Source organism: Monodelphis domestica, chromosome 2, assembly GCF_027887165.1.
Source record: "Monodelphis domestica isolate mMonDom1 chromosome 2, mMonDom1.pri, whole genome shotgun sequence".
NCBI lineage: Eukaryota > Metazoa > Chordata > Mammalia > Didelphimorphia > Didelphidae > Monodelphis > Monodelphis domestica.
The window spans coordinates 216075611-216089086 of record NC_077228.1 but is presented as its reverse complement, the minus strand read 5'-3'; the positions used below and the strand labels follow the sequence as shown (position 1 = coordinate 216089086).

The 13476-nt window shown below is 40.7% G+C and overlaps 1 protein-coding gene and 1 long non-coding RNA gene across 3 annotated transcripts in view; one reads left to right on the top strand and one right to left on the bottom strand.

Annotated features, from left to right (window-relative positions):
• SDK2 (sidekick cell adhesion molecule 2) overlaps positions 1 to 13476 on the bottom strand; it is a 491418-nt gene that overhangs the window by 124806 nt on the left and 353136 nt on the right. For both annotated transcript variants that reach the window (XM_056817207.1, XM_056817208.1), the window contains exons 11-12: positions 12753 to 12920; positions 4195 to 4297 (exon numbers count right to left, since the gene is read on the bottom strand). In XM_056817207.1, the coding sequence (XP_056673185.1) occupies positions 4195 to 4297; positions 12753 to 12920 (271 nt within the window). The remainder of the gene's footprint in view (positions 1 to 4194; positions 4298 to 12752; positions 12921 to 13476) is intronic.
• Positions 1 to 13476, top strand: part of LOC130457253 (uncharacterized) — a 37462-nt gene that overhangs the window by 15849 nt on the left and 8137 nt on the right. The window lies entirely within an intron of this gene.

Here is a 13476-nt window from a genome sequence, read left to right as displayed (position 1 = left end):
TTTCCCTGCTCTGTTGCCTCCCTAACATGGATCAGTACAATTATTCTAGGAAGCTCTGTTGCCTTCCGCTGTCACTCATCTCGGGCAGCATTACGGGCAGAGGTGTCTTGTGTTCTTTAGTACAATGCTTCTGTGTTCTTTAGAATCCTGCTCTTCTACTAAATGTGAGAACTACTAGAATGTGGAGAGAACATTTTGATGCTAGCAACATCTTCCTCTCTAAAACAGTAAATGTCAAATTATATTGAAATAATTATGGATTTGGACATAGAGAAGACTTGAGTTCAAATACTGACTCTTCCACTTACTATTCATGTGACCTTGAACAAGTCACTTACCTACATTTAGCATCAATGCTTTCATCTGTTGTCAATCAATGAGGACTTAGTATTACATACTAGATGCTGTGCTAAGTGCCTTGGGGTCAAATAAAAAGCAAAAATAGTCCCTGTCTTCAAGGAACTTACATCTTAATGGGGCAGACAAGACATTTATAAATCTGGAAGCAGAAGAAAAATACAGAGTATAGCTAGATTATCATTAGTGAGAATAATGAATCCCCTACAGTGGGCACATTATTTGAATTGGCATTGTCTATTTCTGTCGGGCTGGAACCAAAGACCGTGTCTTGTAAAATTATAACTTCAAACAGCATGAATTCCAATAAATGTGACCCCTTCAGGAGATTTATCCTTCTTTAAACCCTTACCTCCTGTTTTTGAATAGATGCTAGGTATTGGTTTTTAGGCAGAAGAGTGAAAAAGGCTAGGAATATATAAACCAGGCATGGTGTCTAGCCTGGGCAAAAGCATGGAGACCAGAGATTGAATGTCACCTATGAGGGACACCAAAGTCCAATCAAAAGCCAATGCAACTGAATTCTAGGCTATATGAAGGGGAATAATGTGTTGTAAGCCTCAACAGAGTTGGCTTGTAAAAGGCCCTCCCCCCCCACCCCACCCCCCCTTTAAGTCCATAACTTTTGTCTTGCTAAGTATTCATTCCAAGGCAGAAGAGCAGTAAGGCAATGTGAGTTGTTAAGTGACTTGCCCAGGAAGAGTCTGAGACCATATTTGAACTCAGGACCTTCTGCTTCTAAAACTCACTGTCTATCCACAGAGCCACCTAGCTGCCCCTATGGGATCCATTCTTCATACTAATTGAGAACAAGCTGTAGACAGAAGTTAGCTTTAACAGGGAAGGTGCTAGCAGCTCTGGGAATTGGAAAACAACTCTGGGATTCTAAGGGAGAATAAGAGAATTATTTTTTTAAGTTTATTTAATTAATTAGTTTAGAATATTTTCCCATGGTTACATGATTCATGTTCTTTCCCTCCACCCTGCCACTCCCTCCTGTAGCCAATGAGCAATTCCACTGGGTTTTACATGTGCCATTGAGAATAAGAGGAGATGTATGACCCTGGGTGAGTCACTTAACCCCCATTGCCTAGCTCTCATCACTCTTCTGCCTTGGAACCAATACAAAATATTTTAAGGTGGAAGGTAAAGGTTAAAAAAAAAAAAGAGGGAGAAAATTCTAATCATGGAAGCAGGGAATGGAGCATTTGCATGGAGAACAACAAATAGCCCAGTAGAAGTGGATGCTGGAGTGCAAGGAGAGTTGTAATATAATTAAGAGTCTAGAAATGTAGAAGGAGCCAAATTGAGGAGGTCTTTGAATGTCTAACATGGGTTTTGGACCTCTGAGGTCCCTCCCAGCTCTCAATCTAGGATCCTATTATCCTATGTATATATCAAAGACGCTCATTACATTTGGCTAGTTTTCAGTATGAAAATAGAATTAATTTTCCTGATTCTACTTTAAAATGTCCCTGACCTCCCATATATTCTCTAAGTCCCATTAACTACCAGAACTGGAAGAAATCCTAGAGATCATCTTTTTCAGACTCTTCATTTTTTCGATGAGGAAATGAAGACCCAGAAAAGTTAAATGACTTGCCCAAGGTCACATTAAGGTGAAGTGGCAGAGCTGGGAGGCAAACCCAGATTTCCTGTGATGCCATCTTGTTTCCCTGTTCCATTCCTGCCAGATTCTCTAAGCCCCTGCTCACCGTTACGCTTTCGGGTAATATATTACAAGCTGAAAATTGTTCTTGGGCCAAAGCAATCTGGGAAACCCTGCCTTAAACTAACAGAGCAATGCCCTCTCTCCCCCCAGGCTCACTCCCCATTGGCCAGGCATTGTCATGTGCCGGGTGACCACCAGATGGTGCTCTAGGGTTGCGGTTTTCTCTGGGGATTGCTCCTAAAAAAGATGGAGCGTGCGTTGGGAGATGCTTTCACAAACTGGTACCCGCCGCCCATCCTGCCCTGCTGCCCACTGCCGTGGCATGGAGATTGCCTCGTAAAATATTCCGAGATGTAAAATTTAGGGAGTATTAATTTTTAAGAGTAGAGTTAAATTTTTTACTGGTTTTTATGGAGATGAAGGGAGAGGCACAGAGAGGGAGAGATTTCTTCACGATTCTGAGCTCCTGGCCCTGGCAGGGTTTATCTTTCTGGCTTGTTTACCAGGGGTAATAGGATCATAGCTTTAGAAGCTTACAGGATCAGAGATATTGAACTGGAAGGGAGCTCAGAGGCCATTTGTCCAAACCCCATATATACATATGGGGAAACTGAGGTCTGGAGAGGTGATGTAACTTATCTAGGGTCACCCAGCTAGGAGGTATCTGACATGGAATTTGAACCCGGGTCTTTCTGATTCCAAGTGCAGTGCCCTGTTGGAAGCAACCATAGGGCCAATGGAGCAGCATTATATCCAGGAGCCAGAAGGAGTCACTAAAATTGGGAGAGGTTAAGGAATTTGTACAAGGTCACACAGTTTGTGAGAATCAGAGTCAAGATTTGAACCCAGGTCCTCCAACTCCAAGCCTAGCAGTTTTTCAAATATATCATGCTGGGTTGGAGAAGTGAGGATCTTGGCTTTGGGTTCTTCTTATTCTAGGCTCAGTAAAAAAGTCACAGGGGAAGGAGAGAGAGAAAAAAAGAAATAGAAATCAGAGGATTGAGAGTTGAAAAAGACCTTGAAGATCATCTAATAAGAATGCTTAGCAGTCTGGTACATAGTAAGAGCTTAATGTATGCTTTTTTCCTTACTAAAATACCTGCCATTTATATAGTGTTTTTTTTTTAAAGCTTTACCTTCTGTTTCAGTATCAATTCTAAGACAGAAGAGCAGTAAGGGCTAAACAATCAGGGTTTAAGGGACTTGCTCCCGGGGTCACACAGCAAGTGTCTGAGGTCAAATTTGAATTCAGATCCTCCTGATTCTAGGCTGACACTCTATACATTGTGCTTCCTAGTTGACCCTATATAGTGCTTAAGGTTGGCAAAGCACTTTACAAATATCCTATCATTTGATGCTCCCAGCAACCCTAGAAGGTTGGTGCTAATATTATCTGTATTTTACAAATGAGGAAACTGAGGCAGAGAGAAGTTAAGTTCAAGGTCACACCACTAGTAAGTACCTGAAGCTAGATTAGATCTCAGGTCTTCCTGATTGCAGATTCTTCCCTCCCTCCCTCTATATTTTATCACTTAGCTAGGTTTTCTTCTCTGACTCTACTTCTCCAGTTATTCTCTTCCTAATCTATTCATTTCCTCCTTTCATTCCATGGAATGCAATGTCTACTGATTTAATTCAAATAAACTTAATTCCTATTTATTAAATGCTTGCTATGAACTCAATATTATGCTTAATTAGACCCAAAACCTTATGGATGGTGCTTTATCACAATAGAGACATAATTAAGGAAATCGAGGATGGTTATTTAATTTGATTTTAAACCCTTACCTTCTGTCTTAGAATCAATACTAAGTTATTGGGTCCAAGGCAGAAGAGTGGTAAGGGCTAGGCAATTGGGGTTAAATAACTTGTCCAGGGTCACACAACTAAGGCTAGATTGGAACCCAGAACACCCCCTTTTCAGGTTTGGCTCTCTATCCACTGAGCCACCCAGCTGCCCCTTAGTTTCTGTTTATTAAATCTTGCTATGAGCTCAACATTGTACTACTGAGACCCAAAGACCCATGAGCATTGCTTGACTCCAGGAGAGATATAACTAAGGAAATCAAGGACGGTTATTTTAATTCTACAGGACACCCAGCCATTACCCCCCCTCCCCCCAGGCTTGTCTTAGCCCACCCGCTCCCAGGGGTCCGCAGAGGTACCTGACAGAAACGCTGGGGTCATGGGTCACGCCACATGTCATGAACGCCTTGGTGCCCTTGATGACGCTCTGGTCCTGGGGCGCCATAGTGATTCGAGTGCGGGCTGAAAGGCAGAGGCAGGAAGAGCAGTGAGCCGGGATTAGAGAGGACAAAAGGAGGAGAACCTACTGTTTGATGGAGCCGAGCGGGTGGATGCCTGACTGAGATGTTTATAGATGTAATTTGTGAGTCTATGTAGCTGGACCCTCTACGTAAAGGGTTAAAATAATGACAGTCACAAAATTTTGGATATGTACACCATTTTTATGTGTTGTACTCCTTTCAAAGCAATTTTACAATTTTACAACTATTTTTTTTTCATCTTATCTCACCATCTTTATGAATTCCCTGCTGTAGATAGAGGCATAGTTTTTGGTCAAAGCCAATGTGGGAATTTGTTTTGCTTGCCTGTGTATAATTTGTTGTAAGGGTTTTCTTTTTTTTTTTTCCCCCAATTGGAAGTGGAATGAAGAAAAAAATAGATTTCTATTCATTGAAAAAAATTAAATTAAATTAAAAAATGAAGCCAAAGTCCCACATAGGTAAACCAGCAAATTTCTTGTTGTCATAAATTCTTTTTTTTTCCTTTTTAAACCTTTTCCTTCTCTTAGAATCAATGCTGCATATTGGTTCCGAGGCAGAAGAGCAGTACGAGTTAGGCAATTGAGTTTAAGTGGCTAGCCCAGGGTCATACAGCCAGGAAGTATCTGAGGCCAGATTTGAACCCAGGTCCTCCTGACTTTAGTCCTGACACTTTATCCACTGTGTGCTACCTATCTGTCCCAATACATTTTTGGGTGGGTAGGGAAGGGCAGGAATGATTCCCTTTATTAAAGGTGGGGAAACCAAGATAGCTAAAGGCATAGGGGATAGAGCACTGGTCCTGAAATCAGAAAGCCCTGAGTGATACTGGGCAAGTCACTTAACTGCTGCCTGCCTCAGTTTACCCAACTGTAAAATGAGGTCAATAATAGCACCTACCTCCTAAAGTTGTTGTGAGGATCAAATGAGATAATATTTGTAAAACATTTAGCACTGTGCCTGGCACACAGTAGGCACTTAATAAATGCTTATTTCCTTAGTTCCCAATTCTTCAGTTGGTTAAGTGATTTGCCCAGGGTCACACAACACATCAGAGGTCTCCTGATTCCCAGTCCAGTACTTCTCCACTAGACCATGTTGTGTTTTGTATATTCATTTGCATATTTCATGAGAGTGAATCATACAACTGTACTGTAGATATAAATCCAAGAGAATAAAATTTTCTAGTTGGAAGGGACCTTAGAGATCATCCAATCTAAACCTTCAGGAATCCTTTCTCCAATCCATTCATATATAACAAATACTTATTAATTACCTACTATGGGAGCAGCTAGGTGGCTCAGTGGATTGAAAGCCAAATCCAGAGAAGGGAGGTCTGGGGTTCAAATTTGGCCCTACATATTCCTAGCTATGTGACCCTGGGCAAGTCACTTAACCCCCATTACCTAGCCCTTACCATTCTTTTGCCTTGGAACTAATACACAGTATTGATTCTAAGACCAAAGGTAAGGGTTAAAAAAAAAAAGACCTACTATGTGCCAGGAACTATGAATTACAAGATGACAAAAATGAACAAAAAAGATTCTCTGCCCTCAAGCAGCTTGCATTCCATCTGAGGTTAAAATATAAATAGGTCAGTGTTGTTTGTGCTTATTTGAGGATGTAGAGAACACGAATACATAAGGGGATCCACATTCTTCTTGTTCAGTCATTTCAGTTTGTGTCTGATTCTTTGTGACCCCTTTCTGGGATTTTCTTGGCAAAGATACTGGACTAGTTCACTATTTCCTTCTATAGCTCATTTTACAGAGGAGGAAACAGAGGCAAACAGGGATAAATGACTTGCCTAGAGTCACACAATTAGTAAGTGTTTGAGGCTGGATTTAAACTCAGATCTTCCTGACTTCAGGCCCAATGCTCTATCCACTGAGTCATCTAGGTGTCCTTTACTATAATATAATATAATATAATATAATATAATATAATATAATATAATATAATATAATATAATATAATATAATATAATATAATATAATATAATATAATATAATATAATATAATATAATATAATATAATATAATATAATATAATATAACATAACATAACATAACATAACATAACATAACATAACAATATAGCATAATATAACAACATAATATAGCATAATATAACATAACATAATATAATATAACATAACAATATCATATATAATAAAGTATAACACAACACAATACAATATAATACAACATGATACAATATAACATAAAATAATACTATAATACAGAGCTAATACATAGATCTCGAAGTTTAATAAGTGATTTACATGTGCTTTTTCATTTGTTCCTCATAACACCTCTAGTAAGTGAGTGTTATCCATCCTGATTTTTTACAGATAAGGAAATTGAGTCTGAAAGAGGTCAAGTGGCCTTGCCCATAGTTGCACAGCTAGGAAATTTCCTGAATTGGAATTTGAACTCCAGAACTGTCATTCGAATGAGTACGAGTTTGTTGAGTTTGTCGCTGTCCCTCTGAAAATGTACTAGTCACACAGGAGTCAAGAGTTGAATTCTGCTGTCATCATTATACTGTTTGGCTCCAACATGGAGCCTTTCCTTTCCCTGTTTTCATTTTTAATCCAAGCAGCTCAAAAAACCTTTTTAAAAAAATCCTTAGTGTTTTTGGCAAACCTCAGCTTATACCAGATTTTCACCTCCCTGATATTATTCTTACAGGCACATGCCATTCTTTTGTATTCATCCTGGGTTAGATGGTCCTCCTTCCACCTTTTGTACAGTACGTGTTCTTTAAAAATCTGAGCTAATGTGATCTTGGGCTGAATTAAGATGGGCATATTGTCCAGAATGAGGAAGGTCAGAGTCTTGTTTTGGGCTGCCTTTGAGGTAGATCTGTAATAGTGAACAGTTCTGGGTGCCTCATTTTGGGCAGGATGTTGACAAATTTGAGGGCATTTAGAAGAGGGACACTAAAATGGACAGGGGACTATAGACTAGCCTTTTGAGGATTGGTTGAAGGATTGTTTAGCCTGGAAAAGTGAAAATTTAGGGGAGATGTGATAGTTGTCAGCTATCTGAAAGAGAAGAGAGAGAAGAAAGAGTACAAGCATTTATTAAGCACTTACTGTATACGATGTGGGGGCAGCAGATAGCTTGGTGGATAAAACCCTGATCCTGGAGTCAAGAAGACCTGAGTTTAAATCCAGCCTTAGACACTTAATAGCTGTGCAATCCTAGGCAAGTCATTTAACCTCTGTTTGCCTTAATTCAGTGTATGTTAATTTGAGAGGTGTTGTATTCAGGAAAAGGCAGCTAGGTGGCATAGTAGATAGAAAACAACTTGGAATTAGAAAAACTCATTTTCTTGAGTTCAAATCCAGCCTCAGACACTTACCAAGTGTATGACTTTAATCATTTTTGCCTAGGAGGCAGTTAGGCAGCTCAGTGGATAGAGCACTGAAGCAGGAGTCAGGAAGACCTGGGTTCAAATATGGCTTCAGACACTTACTAGCTACGTGACCTTGGACAAGTTATTTCACCTCTGTTTGCCTTAATTCCCTGGAGAAGGAATCAGTGAATCACATCAGTGTCTTTGCCAAGAAAACCCTATGAAACGTATGTTCCAGGAGATCATAAAGACTGAACAGTTGTATTCCAGACACTGTGCTAAATGCTTTACAAATACCATCTCATTTGATCTTCATAACAATCCTTGGAGGTATTATTTCCTCCAGGTATGAAAAATAAGGCAGACAGAAGCTAAGTGTCTTGTCTACAGTCACACAATTTAGTAAGTGCCTGAGATTGGATTTGAACTCAAGTCTTCTTGACCCGGACTGCCCACTGTGCCATCCAGCTGCTTGTCATCTGGTTTGGTCTTATTCTGCTTTCCTCTTGAGTGGCTACTACATAGTCAGATTTTAGCTGATGAGTGGAAAAACTCCCTAAGATCTTGAACTGGCCCAAAATACAAGGGTTCCCTCGGGAGACAGTGAGCACAGACAGAGCAAGCAAAGTCTGCATGACCACTTGTCAGAGATTCCGTAGAGAGGCTCCCTGTTCACATCCTGTTTGGGAAAGCCGTGGGTGGTTTTGGGTTCTTTCATTCAAGCCTGCCCTGTTCCCCTCTAACCCTGAGATTCTATGAGTCTATTCTTCTCCTTGTGCAGCTGAATAGGTTCCATCCTTCTTTCCTCCCTTCATTGGGATCATTTGTAATTGTCTTGTCGGAATTTCCACTTTTTGCCCTTCCCTTCTTTCCTGAGCCACATTTCCTTTCAAAGATTCTACCCATTTATCTTTGCTCTGAATTTTTGAAATCTTTTCTCCTAAAAACTAAGGTGCACATCTGACTATATCCAGCACTCCCTTCCTTTGCCATCATGAATTCTAAGCTGACACGGTCACTTTCTCCAAAGGTTCCTGTCAATTTTACATCTCAACCCAGTTTCTCCTTATCCTTACCCTAATTCTCACCATCAAATACCCACCCTCAGGATCGTAGATTTCCTTCCAGCTATGTAGATTACCTTCTTGACAGGCAGTCCTGCTCGCCCACTCCTTCTGTCAGACTCTTTCTTTTGAAAGAGGTTTAGATCCTTACATTGCTATGTTATGGTCAGGAATTACATTCTATCCAGCCTTAGGGATGGCTATGAAAGTACTTTCTAATATTAAAATGTCATGATCGCTGTTGGCTACTCATCCTTTGGACATACATCCACAGGCATATAGGGTTATAATTATCAATGTCTCCCTATTTCCAACTAGATTATAGACTCTCTGAGGGAAGGATTAAGTCTTTTTTGTATATTTACTAGCTTAGTTAATTCAATAAACATTTATTATACACTGGATAGGTGACAGCCACTATCCCAAATGTGGGAGATACAAATACAAGCAAAAAGACAAGCAGTCTTTTATGGAGGAAACTCTCAAAGAGTTTATATTATAATAATTCTAACACTGAATTTGAAAGTGGGTGGTGGGGTGACCAGATGGTACTGAGAAGCCCAGAGGTCAACAGAAGAGTCAAAAGAGGAATGGAGAGAATATAGCTGTCCTGGGCACTTCTTTTAAAATGAGGGTACTGGGAAGAATTGACCAATTCCTGCTAATGTATAAGAGTATTTGTGCTAGGCTCTAGGGGTCTATTTCTATTTTTAAAAACTGAGGTATTGAGGTGGCTAGGCAGCTCAGTGGATTAAGAGCCAGGCCTGGACACAAGAGGTTCTATTGGGTTCAAATCTGACCCCAGATATACTTCCTAGCTGTGTGACCTTGAGCAAGTCACTTGACCCCACTTGTCTAGTTCTTATGACTTAGAACCAATACTTTGTATCAATTCTAAGACGGAAGTTAGAGTTAAAAAAAAAAAAAAAGCTGAGTCAGGCCCAGAGACAGGAGGTCTTGGGTTCAAATCTGGATCAGACATTTCTTAGCTGTGTGACCCTGGGCAAGTCACTTAACCCCCATTGCCTAGCCCTTACCACTTTTCTGCCTTAGAACCAATACATAGTATTGATTCCAAGATGGAATATAAGAGGTTTTTTTTTAAGATGAATTATTCAAATTTCACTTACGAATTCTTTCTATGTTACATCTGTTGACATCACTAATAAGATTAAAGCTATGGGAAGGGACTTTAGAAGTCATTTAGCCTATCATGCTCATTTTACAAGGGAGGAAACTGAGGCTCAGTGAGTTTGGTTAACTCATTTAGTTAAGTGACTTACTTAAGTGGCTGATTTGGGATTTGGTCTCTGGTCTCCTAACCTAGAGCTCTTTCCAATACCTCATGTTGTTTCCTTAGCATCCAGATTGACAGGTTCTCTGGACATTTTCCCCCCCCTTTCTCTATCTTTCAAATTTCATCTGTAAAGCTCTCTTGATTAACTCAGCAGGTCTCCTGTCAAACATGTTCTTTATCTTCTTCATGAGATGCATTGTATCCCCACATTCTCAAAGGGTTGCCATTATGAGCTACAGTCCAGAAAAAGAAACCCTGTTCTTTGATCCCTATTTTCATAGCAATTCACTTCCCATGGCTTCCCTTTGGTTTAACATCTTCTGTCTAGTACATCAATGAAGACAAAGGTATGGCCCCTCAAGATCTCTCTAAAAATAACCACAGAGGGGCAGCTAGGTGCCTGGAGTCAAGAGAACTTGGGTTCAGTCTGGTCTCAGACAACTTCCTAGCTGTGTGACCCTGGCCAAGTCACTTAAGATCTAACCCTTGCCTTTCTGTCTTAGAGCTGTTACTAAGACAGAAAGCAAAGTTAGGGAACAGAAGTAGAAAAATAGCAGTAGAAACTCCCCAAAGAAGCAGAACTCCCAGGAATCCTCAAAAGAAAATGAAAAAAAAATCACCAAAAATGAAAAGTTCTCATGCAATAATAAAAAGTTTCATTTTTTCAAATGTTATGACCTTTAATTAGAAGATAAAAATTTATGCCCTCCTATGCATTACCTCAAAGTAATTAGCAAGACATTGCAAGTGGTTTTTTTTTTTAATTTCCACATAAATTCTTTCTCATCTCTATCCCAGGATCCATCAGGGATAGCTGAGCAGTGAGTGGGACCCATGGAGGCAGGGTGGCAGGAGAGTGGCTTCATTTTTCTCTCTTCCCTTTCTCCCTTACCTTCTCTAGCCCAAGGCCATTCTATCACTGAAGATTCTCTCCTCTCTTTCCTTCCCTCTTTAATTGGGCTACCTAACTGCTCACAGGGCTTGGATGAGATGGAAATCATCAGCTCCATTCCTCCTGATGAGATGGAGGACCATCAGCCCTTACCACCAGCCTGGCCACTATCTCCCAAGGTCTTCCACACCTTCCCACGTGGCTTGCTTTGATGGCCTGTAGATCCTTCAGCACCATCATCTAACCTACAAAATCCATGTTTCCATAAGAGCTGATACAGGTATCTTCTCAGGGGAAGTCATCACCAACAACCTTGTGTCTCTTACTTCTCTCTCTTTGAGTAGGAGTCATTGTTGCACCTGCTCATAGTTCAATTATTGTCTTTCCTCTAAAAGGTCATTTTATGTTTGAGCTGCACAAACTGATGTTTACTCCAGTGGTGGAGTGTCTCCTATTCTTTCTCCTTTGTTCCATTCTCTTCCCAATACCAGCCTTCTCCATCGTTAGTTTTCCTTTTCCAAAATCTCCTCAGAATCTTTTTTAACCTGGTCACTCCCCTAGATTATTCCTTTCATCCTGTGTAGGAACTCTTGTCTTCTCCAATAACTCTAGGCATAAAGAGATGCCCCTCGAGCCCTTTCACCTTCTTCTCCAGCAGGAACATCAGCTTGTATTTACATCACACATAACTGTTGATCGCCCCAGGCAGAAAGATACACGTAACCTATCCCTGCTAAGTCACAGGGACAGTTCTCTGTGAGACCACACTTCTTTTTCCATACTTCTCTCAATTTGAAGTATAGTCAGAGATGAAGGGGAGGGCCAGACAAGGAATGGAAGGGATGGAGACAAGGGGTCAGTAGACTGAAGCCTGACGGGTATGGACACAAAGACAGACGCCTTAGGCAGGGAAGACTGAGACTTGGGTGACTGTCCCCAAGGTTAATTTATCTCGCTTATATGAGTATAACTATATGTGTGCCTGAGAGATAATTGCCACAACAAACTGGCCTCTTCACTGTTTTTTTTTCTTTTCTGGGAGCCCCCAATTCTAAGGGAATATTATTTTTAGATCTGCTTGGCTGCTCCCTTCTCACTTCTAACCTCTGCTAATGTTAGGTGTTAAGTCATACTGATTTGCACAATTTAAGCGTCAAACTTAGCTTGTTTCAATAAGCAGGTACCCCAGAAAAGCAATATTCTAACACATTTGATTTGCATGCTTTGCCTCTTTTGCTGTCTATACTAACACTGACAGTCCCTTCAACCATTTATCATACAACATTGGTTTCAGACCAATCACTATCCTGGTTAATTTCTGTTAAAAACTCACTCCAGGGGGCAGCTAGTGGAATGAGAGGTAGACTTAGAGATGGGAGGTCCTGGGTTCAAATTTGACCGTAGACACTTCCTAGCTGTGTGTCATTGAATGCCATTGCCTAGCCCTTACTGCTCTTCAGCTTTGGAACCAATATACAGAATTGATCCTAAGATTGAAAGTAAGGGTTTAAAAACATCAAACTTCCATTTTTCAATTTCCTTTAAAAAAATAGCACCTTGGACTGAGCATAGATACAAAGGTAGAGATATTAATTGTATCTGTAGGTATCCCATATGATCATGTATACTGGGAAAGGGAGGTCTGCAGGATATTGGTGCATGTCCATTGTGTGTGTGGATTCACATGGGGTATACCTACATACGTGTAAGTATACAACCCATGGTGTACATATGTGTAGATTATATATGTACAGGTATGTAGATCTACACACACACACACACTGCATTCTTATAATCTTATTAGTTGAAAACACAAACTTACCCCACACAACCAAGTCCGCGGAGGCTTCATCTACTCCCCGTGAGTTAGTGGCCAAGCACGTGTAACTGCCAGCATCTGAGATTCGGGTGGGACTGATGAGCAGGCTGCCGGACTCCAGGAGTGTGAAGCGGGGTAGCTGAATGGAGCCGCTGGCCAAAATCCGCTCACCTGTAGGGAGACACAAAAGAATAGGTAGCCCACCGGATCCCTGATTCCTATTTCACCTGGCACAGCCCCAAAGCGATTACCCTGAGATTGGTAAAGACATGGAGAGAAACAGAGTAGGAGAGGGGATTGTGGGCAGGATGATCTAGTATTCCTTTTGTAAACCAAGTTTATCTTTACCTTGCTTTTCTCTCCTGGAAACAGCTCAGTCAAATGCAGATTTACAGTCTCATAGCTAGAAAGGATGTTAGAAATTATCTTCATCTAGTTTCATTTTTATAGATCAGATGACCAAAGCCCAGAAATGTGAGAAAATGACTTGCTCGAGGTCATATATAGCTAGTTCATGGTAGAGGACAAGAATCCAGGGCTTCCGACTTCCTATGTCTACTAGATAGCTTTGGCCTCTTAATAGATAAATATTTCTCATTCTTTCCTAAGCCCTGTGGCTCCTGCTTTCGATTTCATCACTGCCCTCAGCCCCCAGCACCCTCCTTCTCAGGTGCTCACAAAAGCTCAGAAGCAGCTGGCACCTGTGAATCAGGTGGAAGCAAATAAT